General features: G+C 42.8%; 1 protein-coding gene across 2 annotated transcripts in view; it reads left to right on the top strand.

Annotated features, from left to right (window-relative positions):
* The window catches only part of NBAS (NBAS subunit of NRZ tethering complex), a 186,168-nt gene that overhangs the window by 76,566 nt on the left and 92,454 nt on the right, over positions 1-17,148 (top strand). For both annotated transcript variants that reach the window (XM_081188936.1, XM_081188935.1), the window contains exons 24-29: positions 6,310-6,495; positions 7,298-7,471; positions 10,762-10,895; positions 11,835-11,897; positions 12,566-12,688; positions 14,042-14,144. In XM_081188936.1, coding sequence (XP_081045062.1) covers positions 6,310-6,495; positions 7,298-7,471; positions 10,762-10,895; positions 11,835-11,897; positions 12,566-12,688; positions 14,042-14,144 — 783 coding nt within the window. The remainder of the gene's footprint in view (positions 1-6,309; positions 6,496-7,297; positions 7,472-10,761; positions 10,896-11,834; positions 11,898-12,565; positions 12,689-14,041; positions 14,145-17,148) is intronic.

The following is a 17,148-nucleotide window of genomic DNA, read 5'->3' as shown; positions in this document are numbered from 1 at the left end:
GGTTTGGTCTGTCAACCAGCCATTAACAACCACCTAACAGTTATGTGCTGGTCCCGTGGGTTAACCGAGAGGCGAGGTCCGAGTCCAGTCCGTGGTCGAAGGTGCAGTATGGAGGCAGTCCGTAGAAGCTGAAGCTGGCCGCAGGGCAGGGCAGGGCAGGGCAGGGCAGGGAGTCAGGTGAGGTCAGGAGTGCAGGCGGGAATGCAGGACAGGGTTCAGGCAGGAATTGGCAACCTACCAAGTAACCTGGGACTGGGGGGGGGGGTGACTGGCTTTTATCTGCCCCGAGGCATAGGGCAGCCCCGATCCTCAGGTGACTCGCCTCTCCTGGCCTGGAGGCGAGCACTCCTTCTGCAGGAACTTAGTTCCCTTCGCCTCTCTGCCCTTCGCCTCTGCAGCTCAGGAGAGGCTGGAGGGTTACTGGACCCAGAGGCAATCTCAGCTTCCCCTGACGGGGCTGAGAGTGGAGCACCTGCAGGCAATGGGTCCTCCATCCCCTCAGGGGCCAGAGCAGACTCAGCTGGTGCCTGCACCTGAGGATCCAGCACAGGTGAGGACCCTTCAGGCTCAGGCCTCAGCTGGTTCTGGAGGCAGGGACTCCTGTGCAGGCTGGGATTCCTCAGGTTCAGCATCTGAGTCCGAATCCCAGGCCATCACAAGTTATCTCATCCAGCCCATATTTTACCAGCTTCTCCACAAGAATGTCATGGAGGACTTTGTCAAAAGCCTTACTGAAATCAAGATACACTACGTCCACCAATGTTGTAACTCTATGTCTACAGCGTTCCTGTGATCCACCAAGCAAAATAGAAAAAAAGAAGCGAGATTTGTCTGGCATGACTTATTTTTGAGAAACCCATGTTGGGTCTTAGTAATCACAGCATCCTTTTCTAAGTGCTTACAGGCCAACTGCTTAGTTATCTGTTCTAGGATCTTGATATTGATGTAAAGTTCACCGGTTGGGTAATGCACCCCTTGCATTTGGGAACATGTATGTTTCCTCAGAAAGAGGTCTATACAGACAGTTTCTTCTGTAGATTTTCACAGCTTTTCATGCTCTTCTAAATCTCCATCAAAACGAGGTGTGCAAAAATTGTGGTTTGCTAAACTGAACTCATCTTGGTGCTTAGTGGGCCACCTTTGAAGCAAGATGCAGAATAGAATTCCACAAGCTTTATGAAGGCACCGCCACCATATCACATGACTGATTTTGTGCATTGAGCTTGATGGGTGGCTGTGCATGTGTGTCACAAGTTGAGTAGGCCTAACCTAAACTAAAATTCTGAATATATAAAAAAATTAAAAAATTGTCCAGTAGCACCTTAGAGACCAGGGACGCGGGTGGCGCTGTGGGTTAAACCACAGAGCCTAGGACTTGCCGATCAGAAGGTCGGCAGTTCGAATCCCCGTGACGGGGTGAGCTCACGTTGTTCAGTCCCTGCTCCTGCCAACCTAACAGTTCAAAAGCACCCCTAAGTGCAAGTAGATAAATAGGTACCGCTCCGGCGGGAAGGTAAACGGCGTTTCTGTGTGCTGCTCTGGTTCGCCAGAAGCGTCTTAGTCATGCTGGCCACATGACCTGGAAGCTGTACGCTGGCTCCCTCGGCCAGTAAAGCGAGATGAGCGCCACAACCCCAGAGTCGGCCACGACTGGACCTAATGGTCAGGGGTCCCTTTACCTTTACTACCTTAGAGAACAACGAAGTTTGTTCTTGGTATAAGCTTTCGTGTGCATGTACACTTCTTCAGATACAGGAACAAACTGCTACCTACCTGCATCTAAAATTCTGAAGTTGAGTTGATTAGAATTCAGAATGTGTCTGTTAGCTGGCCTCGCTGAATGTCGTTAAATGTCAAGTCATGCAGTTGCAACTCGAGAGTCAGAAATGAGTTCTGGAGGGATCTTATATCGTACCTTATCGTGCTTAAGTGGACTAATGTGACCGGACATTTCATCTTCTGATGCTAGTTTAGACAAAAAGAACTGTACGCAATGTAAGGTCTTCTCTTAGTGGCAGAGCTGGCAACCTCTGGTGGAGAGACTGCCAGGAGCATGTAGAAGCTCTATAAAGGATTTATTTATTTATTTATTTTGTGTTTTTGCCTTACAGTACGACGACTATATTGTATAAATATGTTCATTCACAGCCAGGGCTCCTATTCCTACATAATATTGATTATAAAGGTACTCTGTGTTTCATGTGATGCTGTGTAATCAAAGGAGCAACTCACGACTTAATAGAAATAGTGCGCTTTATTAAGATTGTTTCCTACAGAGCAGATACTGGGCCTGCTGTTTTTGCCTATTCATACTCCTCTCTGATATGCCACACTTCCTGTTCTTTCTTCAACATCCTCTGCTATCGCTGATTTTACTTTTAAGCTTCATTCATTTTGTTTCACTCTACCTTTGCACTGTCACCAGGAGGTAGCTGAGAAGGGCAGAATTGGTATTTGCCTACATCTGTTTGCTTGCACAAATGAATTTATAACCTTGACATGTGGATAAAAATTAATGTGCTGCTTGTGAGGCACTTACACTAAGACTGCAAAATGCAGCCCTTTATATTAACCTATTTTTTAATTTTAAAAAAATTGAACGGCTCAGAGGGTGCCGTAATTAATTAGGCAGTAATTTTAAAGAACATATGTTTTCAATTCAAGTATATATGTAAAAGCATCCTTTTTTAAAAAAGTGATTCCCCCCCCTACTCCCTCACACAGGAGGAATTGCCACGTCCAAGATGACACCTGCTGCAGGGCACACAGACACCATCTAAAGCAAAAAGGAAAAGAAAAGGGAAATTGCTTTATTATGCAGATGCATGCAAATTTAATTGAATAAAACTGTGATTAATTGACTAAGATTTCTTTAATCAGGAGACAGCCTTAATTTGACTGTTAATTATAGTGGGGCAAACGTGATGTTCTCTTTTCTTTTATAAAAGAAGTGGCACAGCATTATTTCCCCTCATTTTTCATGGAACAATAATAGATCTCTTCCACGGCTCCTTAACCACAGTGGAGGAGGAGGTCCGGGTTTGAAGATAACGTTAAGCTATGGTTAATGATAACTTAGGCTTATAAACCCCAAACAAAACTAGGTTAACAAATTAATTTTAACCATGGTTTATAAACCATAGTTAAGTCACAGTCATTTGGATGGCCAGCTAACTGTGGTTAACTAAGACAGGCATCCCCAAACTCAGCCCTCCAGATGTTTTGGGACTACAACTCCCATCATCCCTAGCTATCAGGTCCAGTGGTTAGTCCCAAAACATCTGGAGGGCCGAGTTTGCCTATGCCTGAACTAAGCCATGACATGAAACAGGCTCCTACTATCTGTTGTGTCTGCCATTAAAATTGTGGATAACTAGTTGGAAAATCCCAGGCACTGAGTTGGTTGACTGCCTAAAATTGATGTTGGTGCTATGGACATTTGGTATCGAGCAGGAAATCAAATTGAACCTTAACCCAAAAGGTGGTTGCGAGAAATCTGCTTAGTTGAACCAGAACTTGGAAGAGATTGGAGGACAGGGAGAGAGAAATCCATTATTTTCCCCCAAGTTTGTACCGTGTTTCTTTTTTATCCTTGAAATAGAATCAAACTCTAAATACACAAATGAGGAACTGAATAAGAATGTATGCTTAAATAAGTAGAAGCTCTCTTTTCTATCTCCTTCAATCTTAGAGAGACTATTTCCCCCCAGATAACCATTGGAGTGGAGGATGGAGAAGCAGGAGAAAGTGTTCTGGCATTGGCAACATTCTAGTTTCCAGCATTTATTTTATGCCTCATCCCCTACAAACTGTTTCTTTCAAAGGAATAAAGGCCTGGGAGTTGCATATAATCCACAGCAGCTTACTTTTTTCAGCCCAAAATTAGCTAATTGAAATTACAGTCGTACCTTGGAAGTCGAATGTAATTTGTTCCAGAAGTCCGTTTGGCTTCCGAAACGTTTGGGAACCAAGGTGCGCCTTCCGATTGGCTGCAGGAAGCTCCAGCAGCCAATCAGAAGCTGCGGTGGATGTTCAGGTTCCAAAGAACATTTGCAAACTAGAACAATCACTTCTGGGTTTGCGGCATTCGGGAGCCAAAACATTCGTCCTGCAAGGTGTTCGACTTCCGTAGTACGACTGTATGACTTTAAAATGTTCTTCAGAAGGTTCTAAGTTATGGAAAGTGAGACATTTGGCCAAAGGGAGATCCAAAAGCACATCATTTCTTCCCTGGATTCTTTTATCAAGGAACCTTATCTCAGTGAAAGTGAAAATAAGGACTTAAGAACTGGGTTGCTAGAGAAGACCCAAGTCTGTCAAGTTCAGCTTTCTGTGTCCCATCATCTTTGAGTCAAACTTTTTTAGGTACTCAGAAGAAAGATTAAAACAGGAAAAGTGTCTATCTCCTGTTTTGCGTTGTGAGTAGATCTAAACCTTTTTAAAAGCCGATTTAAAGTAGTGGGCAGCACCACATCCTAGGTGCCTGTTAGCTAATTAATGTATGAAGATGACTGACAAAAGAAAATACTTCAACTCGGTGGGTGTCCTCCCTTCTAGTACTGAGTAGAAGAAGAAAGAAACCCCCGTTTCTTCATGTACCTTTATGACTCTCTGTCGCCACTCCCCCTTAGTCACCTTTTTCTTCTGAAAATCCTCAAGCACTTAAGATTTTCCTCACAGAAAGAAGGCGTTTTCATCATTTTATAATACAGTTCTATGAGAACTTGGAAGTTCAGCAACGTGGGCTTGACACGTAGGACAACAGTAAATGGCAGCTAGGTACACCTAGGTAAATGGCGTTTCCATGCGCTCTGGCTTCCGTCACGATGCCCTGTTGCTCGAAAAACGGCTTAGTCGTGCTAGCCACACGACCCTGAAAGCTGTCTGCAGACAAACACCGGCTCCCTTGGCCTGCAAAGCGAGATGAGTGCTGCACCCCATTGTCGCCTTTGGCTGGACTTAACCGTCCAGGGGTCCTATACCTTTTACCTTTTTTTACACATAGGACAAGTGAGATAATAATAATAATAATAATAATAATAATAATAATAATAATAATAATTGTTATTACTCAGCCCATCTGGCTGAGTTTCCCCAGCCACTCTGGGCGGCTTCCAACAAAGATTAAAAATACATTAAAATGTCACACATTAAAAACTTCCCTAAACAGGGCTGCCTTCAGATGTCTTCTAAAAGTCAGATTGTTGTTTATTTCCTTGACATGTGATGGGAGGGCATTCCACAGGGCGGGCAACACTGTCGAGAAGGCCCTCTGCCTGGTTCCCTGTAGCTTCTCACAGTGAGGGAACTGCCAGAAGGCCCTCGGCACTGGACCTCAGTGTCCGGGCAGAGCGATGGAGGTGGAGACACTCCTTCAGGTATACTGGACTGAGGCCGTTTAGGGCTTTAAAGGTCAACACCAACACTTTGAATTGTGCTCAGAAACATACTGGGAGCCAATGTAGGTCTTTCAAGACCAGTGTTAGATCCAGAATTGAAGACTTGTCACAGTGTTGGAGAAGGTGGCTTTCTTGCTGCCTTCCAAAATGCTCTGCTGAGATTTGGGGATGAATGCCAAGGGAGGTTGAGGAGGAAGGGTGTATCCCCCCATCTCCCCCAGAAAGCAATCTGTGTGAGCAGGATCTGTATTCATTGAAGTTGGCTCCACTTAATTTGGGGGTGCTCACCTCTTTCAGCAATGGTCCTGTTCCTTGGTGGACTATTTGGTGGGGTTACACTTCATTCTGGATCCAGCATATTCTGGATAGGTCTGGAACACCCTCTCTGATATATGGGGTAACCGGAAATCTACACCGTACTCTAGATGTGGTTCCATCACACATTATATATATATTTGCTTCCTGCTGTTCACTGCGAGGAGAGACACACAAAAAAAAATTAGAAATGTTTCCAATGAGCTAAAATTAAGTTCCTGCTATGCTAGTTGATGTAGAAAGGATAACTGGGGTCTAAAAATAATTCTGCCCGTTCATTTGTCATATATGGCTGATAGGGTTCTGGAGACAGGGGCATTACTTAATGCAAATTGCATGCTAAATATATATAAATATATATACCGTATATATATCTGTCAAATTAAATACCATGTGTTCATTTTATAGAAGTTATGCTGCAGTTATAAGATTCTGTATTAGTCATTCTGTATAAAATGTATTTGGACCAGTTATAAGTTGCTGAGCTGGTGGTCAAACCATATCTCTTCTCCTTCCAAGTTTAACCAGAATAAAACCAATTGCAAATGGTAACAAGCTGTGCATTTTTCTTTTTTCTCTTAAAAAATAATAATAGGTGGATTGTGCTTTGTCCTTGGTTCGACTGGGCATGGAGAGGAATATTCCTGGTCTGCACTCACTTTGTGACAATCTGGTTACACTGGAGACGTTGGTTTATGAGACTGGATGTGACATCACTCTGAACTTGAAAGAGCTGCAGCAGATGAAGGATATTGAGAAACTAAGACTCCTGATGTTAAATGTATGTGCTCTTTTTTATGTCACAGTGGGATGGAATGGATTGGGAAGGGGGCTTTTCTGCTGCATAAAATCTCATCCTGAGCAGGATGAAGCTGTTTGCCCAATGTCCTTCAGCTCAGCCTTTTCTCTTCTTCTCTTTTGCTTTTTTAAAAATAATAATTTCACTTTTCATTTTCAGATTTTACAAATATTTTGACAAGAAAAACAAATCTAATTTACTTTCCCCTTCCCTCCCCTCCTTTCTGCAGTTACTTATTTCATATCTTTTTATTACTGCATATCTGATTCAAATATATTTACAAATTTTCCCTTATCGCTTGCTGCATGTGTTTATATCAGTCCCCCTAATGTTTTAATTTGTTTACAATGTGTCTTCAATAAATAGCTCGGTCTTGCATGGATTTGCACCTGTCTGCACTCCCAAAAAAGCCCCCAGATGCTGGTTCCGGGTGCCACAATGTTACAATGCGTTAAGTGCCTTTATCCTAATTTATTTCGGTGAGCTTACGTGTGCCTTAATTCTTGTGTGGGATTGTGGCCTGACAGCCCTTTCTGGATAAAATAGAACGAAACTGGTTCACACTGATGAGCCTGTTTGTTACCGTAGTTTGTTTTTCATAGAGAAATTTGCATTAGCACAGTTCATAACTTTATGCTCGCTATTTATGATACCAACCTTTTGAAAAGCATTGGGGAAAATATACTGCTATTCCTTTAACTGCTTTGTAGTTTTAGTTTGCATTTCGCTCTTCTCTTAATGTGCGTTCATATTTTTCTTTAATTTAAAACCTTTGCCATTTCAGTCATCGGGAGAAAGGTATGTGAAGAATGCCTATCAATGGATGGTCCCATTCCTACACCGCTGTGAAAATGAATCTCCAGGCATCGCTAATGAGCTTTTGAAAGAGTATTTGGTAACACTGGCGAAAGAAGACTTGACGTTTCCTCTGAAAATCTTTGAACATTCAAAGCCAGCGGTAAATTCAGATGATTAGTTGTGTATTCGCATGTACCTGAAAGTTTATCTCTCCTCCACCCCGCCTGAATTGCATTTGCAAGTATACTTAATAGTGCACCTTGTTTCGCTGATCAGTTTGGGAGATGGCTGTCACTGTACAGCGTGGCAGAACTGAACATTTGTCTTGTCGATACAAACATTTGTTCTCCAGACAAGGTTAAAGTGGAATTTCTAATACACGGCTAATCTGTATTGGGATGTCAGAATATAGCTTTAATCATTAATCATTTCTGCATTTATCCAGCAGAGTGGGTATTTTAGCAGGGGGAGACTCTCCACTGAAAGCCACTGTTCTTCTCTGTTGTGAAATCTAAATATATCTTCCATACCTTTGCCCAGCCATGCAGCATCTCTGTGTTTTAGCCTGCACTGCATCCCTTAATAAGTCCCTGCTAAGCATCTCTATGAGCTTTTTCCTCTCTTGCATTGTGGTGGGGGAGATCCGTGAATTTTATTGGGGGCCTGTGTGAGGAATTCAATGTATCATTATGGCAATTGTTCCCCCAGTGCAAGCATTTCAGCTTGCTAGATGAAATGATCCTGCCTCTACAGTAGAGTGGCACTGGGGAGAGAGGCGTGTCACACAGGCTTCCGCTAGCAGGTTTCATTAGTTTAATCTGGCCCTATCGTTCTGTAGAAGGAAGCGCCTTTGCTCAGGACACATGCAAAACCTGACACTGGAAGAGTCACAAGCTCTCTTTAAGAGAGAGTCACAAGCTCTCTTTAAGAGAGAGTCACAAGCTCTCTTTTTGGTATCTGAAGAAGTGTGCATGCACACGAAAGCTCATACCAAGAACTAACTTAGTTGGTCTTTAAGGTGCTACTGGAAGAATTTTTTTTTATTTTAAGCTCTCTTTAAGGCATTATTGCTCCTGTAGGGACGCGGGTGGAGCTGTGGTCTAAACCACTGAGCCTCTTGAGCTTGCTGATTGGGAGGTTGGCGGTTCAAATCCTTGTGACAGAGCGAGCTCCCGTTGCTCTGCCCTAGCTCCTGCCAACCTAGCAGTTCAAAAGCACGCCAGTGCAAGTAGATAAATAGGTACCACTGCAGCGGGAAAGTGAACGGTGTTTCTGTGCACTCTGGCACTTGTCACGGTCCTCCGTGCACCAGTAGCGGTTTAGTCATGCTGGCTACATGACCCGGAAAGCTGTCTGTGAAAGCGACATGAGCGCCACAACCTCATAGTTGCCTTTGACTGGACTTAACCGCCCAGGGGTCCTTTATCTTAAAAAAAAAATAAAAATGACCCCTGACAGTTCAGTCCAATCGCGAACGACTCGGGTTGCGACGCTCATCTTGCTTTACTGGCCGAGGGAGCCGACATTTGTCTGCAGACAGTTTTTTTTCGGATCATGTGACCAGCATGACTAAGCTGCTTCTGGCGAAACCAGAGCAGCACACAGAAACGCCATTTACCTTTACCTTTTTATTGCTCCCATGTTGTGCAACGCAGGAGCAAGGCGTGGGGACCTGCCACGTGGGACCTGCTCCCCAGTGCCCATACATACAGCCATAAATGCAGAGGCTTCTGTTCCACCCTGGAACCCTGTGTGATTGGCTCCCATCACTGCAGATAGTGCTGTGGATTCTGCTGGCTGGGGCTACTCAGTGCATCCCTGTTCCCCTCTCTTGTGTCGAGCAGCAGGGGAACAAGAATAACCACTGAAATGAGATGCAGTAGACATTGTTTGTGTGGATACAACCTAAGTGTCCTGAGGTCCCTTTTTAAATCATTCGTAAATTTCCTCCCCCCCAACCCCCCCGAACTTCACACCTGTCCCGTAATAGGGGGGGGGGTAGCACTTGGGGGAAGAACCAAGTGAGGCACAAATGAGAACGAAGTGCTGAAGGTGCCTGGTTTCTCTTTCACATATTTGGGAAATTGAGTACACATCTAGGTGAAGAATGAGGCAGTAGGATTCACAGGTGGCAGAGTGGGCTATTTCAGAACAGAACTGTGTGAGGTTGCTATTTTTGAATCCCTTGCCTAAAACAAACCCCTGGCATGTAAAAGGAGAGAGATTCAGCACCAGCCTGTCCCCTGCTGTGCTAGTTTCCTACCTGCAGGAATGTTCCGTTGATTTTATTGCTACGCTGTGAAACATTCAAAAAATTGATCTGCAGGATAAAGTAGTGCGATTCATTCTACCACCTTCCTGACAACTAACTTCGTGATGTCAAATACGTCTTGACAACTAACTTCAGTCCAAGTAATCAAAAACCAGCCAAAATGCTTCCAAGGTCGCTCTAAGGCATTAGGGTCTGGTAGATCTCCAGGGGCACAGGATTCCACAGTTCTGGGATCCAACCAAGAATGTTGTTTTTTGCCTATGTCCATATCTTGGTCCAGCAGTTGGTGTTAACTGGGAACTTGCGGTTGATTCCTAAAGAGCACAATGGAATCTGTTGAGAAAGTCAGGCTGCAGTCACGTTCCATTTACCCGAGAGTAAGCCCTGTTGAGCTCGCTGGGGCTTACATCTGAGTCAACATGTATAGAATTGGATTGTCTCATTTATTTTACACCAGCCATTTGCTCTTGATGTCATTGTTGAAAGGCAGAGGAGAAGGAGCTTTTTTGAGGGAGATTAACTTGGTCTTTACATAAATTTGTAGCAACTTTCATCTTCTCGGGGGCATTGTATTATAGCTACGGATCCAGACTAAATTCACATTCCAGCATCCTAATAGCATCTTGATAGGATGTTCATTAATTCTTTACTTTTCCGGCTGTGTACAGAAGTAGATTGGCTGTAAACAACGAGTCATGGGAAGCTAGCGTTCTGGTGCATATTGAAGTTATTTATGTGCAAATGAAGGAAATAGCATAATGCAGCTGGGGGGGGGGAGAGAGAGAGCGGCTTTAGAAATGCATTTTTATTTTAATAAATTGTCTGATGAAAAATATTGTGATTTGTGTGTGGGTGCGTGTTTTTAAACGAAACTAGAAATACCTTGCTGTTCCAACCGGCTGCTGTGATCACTGGTTTCAAATGAGCTTCCATTGCCAGTTCTGTAATTATGAAAGATATTCAACGGAGAATTATTAAAGAACCAGGAAGGCCTCTGCAATTAACAGAAATCACTAAATTGCCTTTATGGTTGTAATTGTGCTGTTCAAGAGCCGGTTTTCTGTCACACAGAGATATGGAAGAAAACAACTCCAAATTTTGGGCTGGGGGACGCATACATACTCACAGACCGTACTCTACTGTAGAGCAATGAATATAGTGTTTTCTTGTTCTCCCAGTGTCAGCAAAAAATAATTTCGGATCAAGACTTGTTGATGACGATTGCGTTAGACTGCATCTACAGCTGTCAACGTGATGACCAGCTTTCTCATTGCTATGATATCTTAGAATGTCTCCCCCAGAGAGGTTATGGGTGAGTATTGACATGTCCCATTGGTTTTTTTTCAAATAAAAAATAAAAAATGTTGAGCTAATAGAAATCCTTTACAAATGCTGCTTTTAAACAATTAAAATGCCAGTCAGTATTCAAAGAATGATGTGCACTAATTTACACAATCCGTACGATCTAGTGGTAATTGCTGACCCCCCCACAGACCCTCATGCTTCAGTCTGCAGCTGAGATTACTATGTGCTGCAATGCTCCCCACATGTAGAAAGCCTGGATAAGAACTTAAATTTCAATCAGGTTGAGAAAACAGGGAATGCAATGCCATATCCTTTTTTTAAATAGTTTGGTACCTTGGTTCCTCCATCCTGCTGAACTGCTCGTGTGTCAAGTTCCCTCTGGGTGCCCTCAAAGTTTAAGCAAGTTGTATTGCCCCTCATAACTGGGCTACTCTTCCCTTGTGGGAAGAAGAAATCTTGGCTACACAGCCTGTCTCTGTAGCCCCATCCACTGGTCATGGAACGGGACTAATGGAATTGGGTGAGGAGGAAGCATGCAATCTGAGGATCACTCCCACCTTCACAGAGGGTAGATTGGAAAGGGTGTAATGGGTGATCTCCACATAAGTCATACTCAGAAAAGACTAATTGAAATCAGTGAATGTTCATTGATTTCAGTGGATCTACTCTGAATATGACTTACCATACTTTTCTGAGTATAAGACTAGGTTATTTTACGATAAAATAATATAAAATAATTGGAGTCATCTTACACAAGGGCAATCTCCCCCCCCCATTTTCTCAATTTTTATTCCCCCCCAAAAGGGGGCGTCTTATATACAGAGGCGTGTTATACACAAAAAACCACGGTATTTGGGATATTACTCAGTGTTGGTTTGTATTACATTTTTTTTCATAGTATGCAGAATATACAAATTTATTTTTTTGTTTTGATACATCCTTTCAGTCCTGAAACAGACATTACAAATAACCTTCACGACAAAGTTGATGAATTGGAACAAATTCTTAGGTAAGAAATGCACCTTTCTTCATTCATCTCTTCCAGTACGTTTTCTTTATTAACCTAGCGCTAGGTTTTACAGTTCAAAATGCCAGGATTATTACAAAAGAGAGCTTGTAGGTCAAATATTACTGCAGGCTTAGTGGAAATTACTTTTTGGACCTTGACCTTTTCCATAAACACATGTTTATATCCAAAGGGGTTCCCCCCTCCCAACCTGTAACATTGTGAAGGGTAATGTAGCATTGTGACAATATAGTTAACACGAAGAATGAAAAAGAAAAGGCCCTTCATCTATTTTTTTTTAAATGCTCAGCTATATAGGCTGTTTCATTGTACTCCCCTACCTCCCGGAGCATCTCCTTATAAGGTTTCAGGGGGCGGGGCGTGGATCAAGTTTTATATTGTTTTATGGAATATAATGATATGGTGCTAAATATTGCAAACAAAATGACTTCTCAAATGGTATGTGTGGTTGGGTATGTATTTTTTGTATAACTTCAAGTCATCATTGTTCAGTAGATAAACATCACCATCCCTCTTGGTTTCGGTTTCAGTCTTAAATATATATTTATTCAAATTTTACACATAAACAATAATTTGCAATAATGGCCACAGGCAGGATTTAAGATTTGGCTGAATGGCTGATGATGCTTTTATAACTACTGTTATTTCAGCGTATCAGAAATCTTGGAGAAGCATGGACTCCAAAAGCCTGTATCCTTTGTAAAAGACACACAGGACAGCCCGGAAGAAGCACGGAAGCTGATGATTCGATTGACCAGGCACACAGGCCGCAAGTGAGTAACGGATGGTGGAACACGAAATTATGAGCTTTAATGGTTGTTTGGTACCTTCACAGATGAAATGTTCTGCGTGGCTTTTCCAGGTCAGAACATGAACAGCTGAAGCTGTGGTCTCAAGCAGGAAAGACAGACAATTCAAAGGACAGATTTCTTTGTAAACATGTCTTTAGCTCCTCAGGAGGCAACTCAGTTGTTTGCTTCACAAGGAAGATGGTTTAGTGGTGGTAAAATTACCTTTGATGCCCTTCGTCAAACATAAAATAATTGCTCATGACACAAGCAAAAGTGGCAGATTCCAGAGCATGTCTTCTGCTTTGGCTCCATGGTTCATCAAAACACAAATATTGCCCCATTGTCAAGGATCCATTGCCCATGCTGTGCAGAGCAGAATGGTACCACTCTCTTGATGGAGGCATGGCAAAGCAATTTAATCCTTTCAGAATGTAGGCCTTGGGTTAGATGATCTCCCAAAGGGTAGAATTCTAGGTAGCGCTAAGTGGAATATGTGCACGGGAAAATGTCTGCTTGTAAAACATGACCTTTCTTTCCTCCCGCATGCCACCCAACCTGTTCTGGGCAAGTTATATGGGCCGGAGGGGGCTTCAGATCCCCCAGTATTTTTTAGCAGGGGGCAGCCCCCCAATGTTGAGGGGACCACCACCCCCTGCTGCCGCCGGGCACCCCAGCCCTAACCTCCAACCGGCAACCCAAGAGCCAGGCGGCGTCTGAGACAATCGCAGAGGGCAATCTCTGTGATTGTTTGTCCCAGTCTGGTGCACAGCAGTGACGTCATGTGACATGTCACATGACCATGCCCCCTCAATGTGGGAGCAAGTCAGTGCCCCTGGTTCTGGGGTTTCCACTACAGTTGTGTTTTTTTGTGTGTTTTTTTGAGGGGGGGGGGAGTCCTGTTGTGTTAGTGGACCTTGTTCCATGCATGCAACAAGTTAGCTGAATCCCACCCAGTATGTGTGACTGGAGGGTTTGGTGTGAAAGCTTTGGGGCTGGGGGAAGTTGTGCAAAACTGTTGGATAAGAGACGTAACTGTGAGCCACTAAGTTCCTGGATGAAATCTCCCTTTGGTCACGGACTCACTAAGCAACCTACTCTCTCAAGCTCAGTCCTCCATCTTTCAAATGGGGATAATCATTCTTCTCTGAATGTTATAAGGACTGCTGAGCTACTGTGTGTCTACATGTTATAAGCACCAGTGTTGTTTTTCTACACATGAATGTGCTCTTAACCTTTGGGGTGATATTTTAAGAGTTTTAAGATGGAAACATTTAATTCTGGTAATCACACTTCTTGGAACCTGCTTGTAAATGTTCGCTTCTTTGTGTATTACAGGCAGCCCCCTGTTAATGAGACACACTGGATGGGATTGTTGCAAGATATCCTGGAAATGCAGCAGAATGTCTACACATGCATACAACCGGATACTTGCTATGAGGTGAATCTTGCTGCTTTTCAGTATGTTTTTGAATACAGTTACAGTGGGTGGAATTCTAGCTAGTTCAGTTTCATACCAGCATTTTGCTTTATTCAGAATCTATGTCAGCAGATGTACAATCCTAGTTTAAGTGTTTAAATATATGCTGAGTTTTCCTTTCCTTGAACATGCAAATCATGCTGCTATCATGCTTTATTGACAACAGCGGTAGTTTCTATGAGATCCAGAAATCCCACTGATGGTGAGTGGCCCGGTTTTGTTTCAAGACACCTAAATTCTAAGGATTTCCATAGCTAGGGTTTCATAGAAATAATTCTCTCTAGTCCTTCATACTTCGGGACTGGTGCTCACTTCTAGATAAGAATCAAACTCAGGTTACCAACTTTACTCCTTTAAAGAAAAGGAACTTTGGGGTACCACATTACCTTCTGATAAATTGCGGCCAAACCAATGACCAGTTCCTGTTACTCCTAGTGTAGACAGTAGAGGCCATATCGGGGGGAGGGGAAAACAGGTATCTTCTGTTGTAATTTTTAAATGTTTGCCAAAAATTTATTTATGGTGCCAGGGCTGTGCAGGAAATTAAGTAGAAATATTTCTGTAATAATTAACTGGTGATTAATAATAATAATGATGATGATGGCTTATATTCAGCATAACTCTAAGGTTCCATCATCTCAGGGATTTTCCTTGCACAAAGGAAACTTCTCCCCTCTCATATCCCCACGTGCACACTAAATCTGTTCGCGGGATCCTCTCAACTGTCCAGGCCAGATTCAGAGATGACTTAGGGTGTGCACAGGTGGCTGAGGGGGAAACAAAACCCTCTTGCACTAGTGGGAATCCCTGCAAGGAGATCTTATGAGATTAGTTGAATATGACCCAAAGTATATAACTGTTGTAAGGGACGCGGGTGGCGCTGTGGGTTAAACCACAGAGCCTAGGACTTGCCAATCAGAAGGCCGGTGGTTCGAATCCCCACAACGGGGTGAGCTCCCGTTCCTCAGTTCCTGCTCCTGCCAACCTAGCAGTTCGAAAGCACGTCAAAGTGCAAGTAGATAAATAGGTAGCGCTCCAGCGGGAAGGTAAACGGCGTTTCCGTGCACTGCTCTAGTTTCACCAAAAGCGGCTTAGTCATACTGGCCACATGACCCGGAAGCTGTACGCCAGCTCCCTCAGCCAATAAAGCAAGATGAGCGCCGCAACCCCAGAGTTGGTCACGACTGGACTTAATGGTCAGGGGTCCCTGTACCTTTACCTATATAACTGTTGTAAATTGCTTTGGTGGTTTGTTGTTGTTGTTTAATGACATTATTAATGACATTAAATTACATTATTTATAAGATTTATATGCTGGCCTTATTCTGGAAAAACACAAAGACTGAAAATATACCGCTAAAATTACCCAATGCAAACCAACACAACCTATTCAGCTGTCCCCTGTGATTAGGCAGCTATGTACATAAAATCCTTAGAAGGCAGGGGAATTTCCTTGCATAAGGCAGGATGGGGAAAATATTCAACTAATGTAAAAATATAACAAGAGTGGGTGCCAGGAAGAAGGGTGTTATGCAACTGGGGTGCTATTGTCAAGAAGGGAAGGCATAGATTCTCTAACCGCACTCAGGGATGCTGTTGTCGGGAGGGAGGGAATATGTCACATTAATCAAACGTTCTCAGCCAGATTGGTCAGGGAAGACAAAGATGACCTACTCTGGTCCCTCTCCCTAGTGAACTCCAAGATATAGGATTGCCAGTGGGGCTGGAAACAATGGCAAAGGTCCTGCTTATCCTATTGCTCACTGAAGATAAGGAGCAGGGGGAGCAAATTCCTAGAGTTTGTTCTGTTATACTTTTTTTTTTAACACTCAGAATTCCGTGCATTCAAACAGAGCTGTTATGAACTATGGCAGAATTACAGAAGACATGAGATGTATAGATGGGAACCTTGACTTTCTTAATACACAGAAACTCTTGACATAAAATTGCTAACTAAACATTGGGAAGACAAATGGCTCGGCGCTTCACTGTTATGTTTATTAAATGGTTCACTGAGCTGAAAGTTCATTTTTAATAACGTCACTCAGGGTGCATATAGAACTTTGATAGATGTTTTCCTGTTTGCATTTAAAGTGAAATGCAAAGTTCGGTTTCTGCAGAAAATAATCTGCATTCGAGGCAACCTAGTTATTAAGATTCGTGAATTACAATGAAGCTCTGTGTGTTTGAATATGTGCAGTTTACTTGAAAGTGCACTTTTCTGTTTCATAGTGTAGTACTTGAGTGAGCCTTCATGTTGTATAATTTACCTTCAAAAATTTGACATCTTTTAAACATTTCAAATTATTGTCAGTCTTCTTTTGTTATAGCATGTAGACTTTATTGCTTATGGCTGCTAATTTCTATGATTCCTGAGAGATTTTGAGAGCAAATCAGTACACTTCTGAAGAAATTGCAAAAAGAAAATGGCATCTGGGATTTAAATCTAACTTTGAAATGTGCTTCTTAAAAAAAATATGCATAGCAATACGTACATACATCATGTCAGGGAAAATGTGATATAATTATAGCTCTTACTTCAAGATATTAGATTTGACTGGAGCGATGAATAGACTTTAATATTAGCAACCTATCAGAGTAGCTTGGCAATTCATTAGTATAGGGGTAGGGAATTTGATGCCTTCCAGATGTTGAGCTGCAGCATCTGTCATCCCTAAAATTGACCATGTTGGCTGGGGCTGATGGAATTTGGAGGCCATCAACATCTGGGGGATGGTGATGGGTCCCCCTTTCTTGCATTCATGTTGCTTCTAAAGGATGAAGATTTTGACTTATATACATTATTGGGTGGTGTTGCTTTTTGGCTTGTCCAAAACTGACAGATAATTTTCACGAAGGATACTTCTGTTCAGATGTTTGTGTGGGCTTTTAAACTGTATGTACGTTCACTGCACAACCCCTTTTGCCCCATCATCCTGTATAATCCCCGACATAAAGAGTGGCT

This window comes from Podarcis bocagei (assembly GCF_964188305.1).
Source record: "Podarcis bocagei genome assembly, chromosome: 3".
NCBI lineage: Eukaryota > Metazoa > Chordata > Lepidosauria > Squamata > Lacertidae > Podarcis > Podarcis bocagei.
The sequence above is the reverse complement of the archived record's forward strand: the minus strand, read 5'-3'. Positions and strand labels throughout refer to the sequence as shown.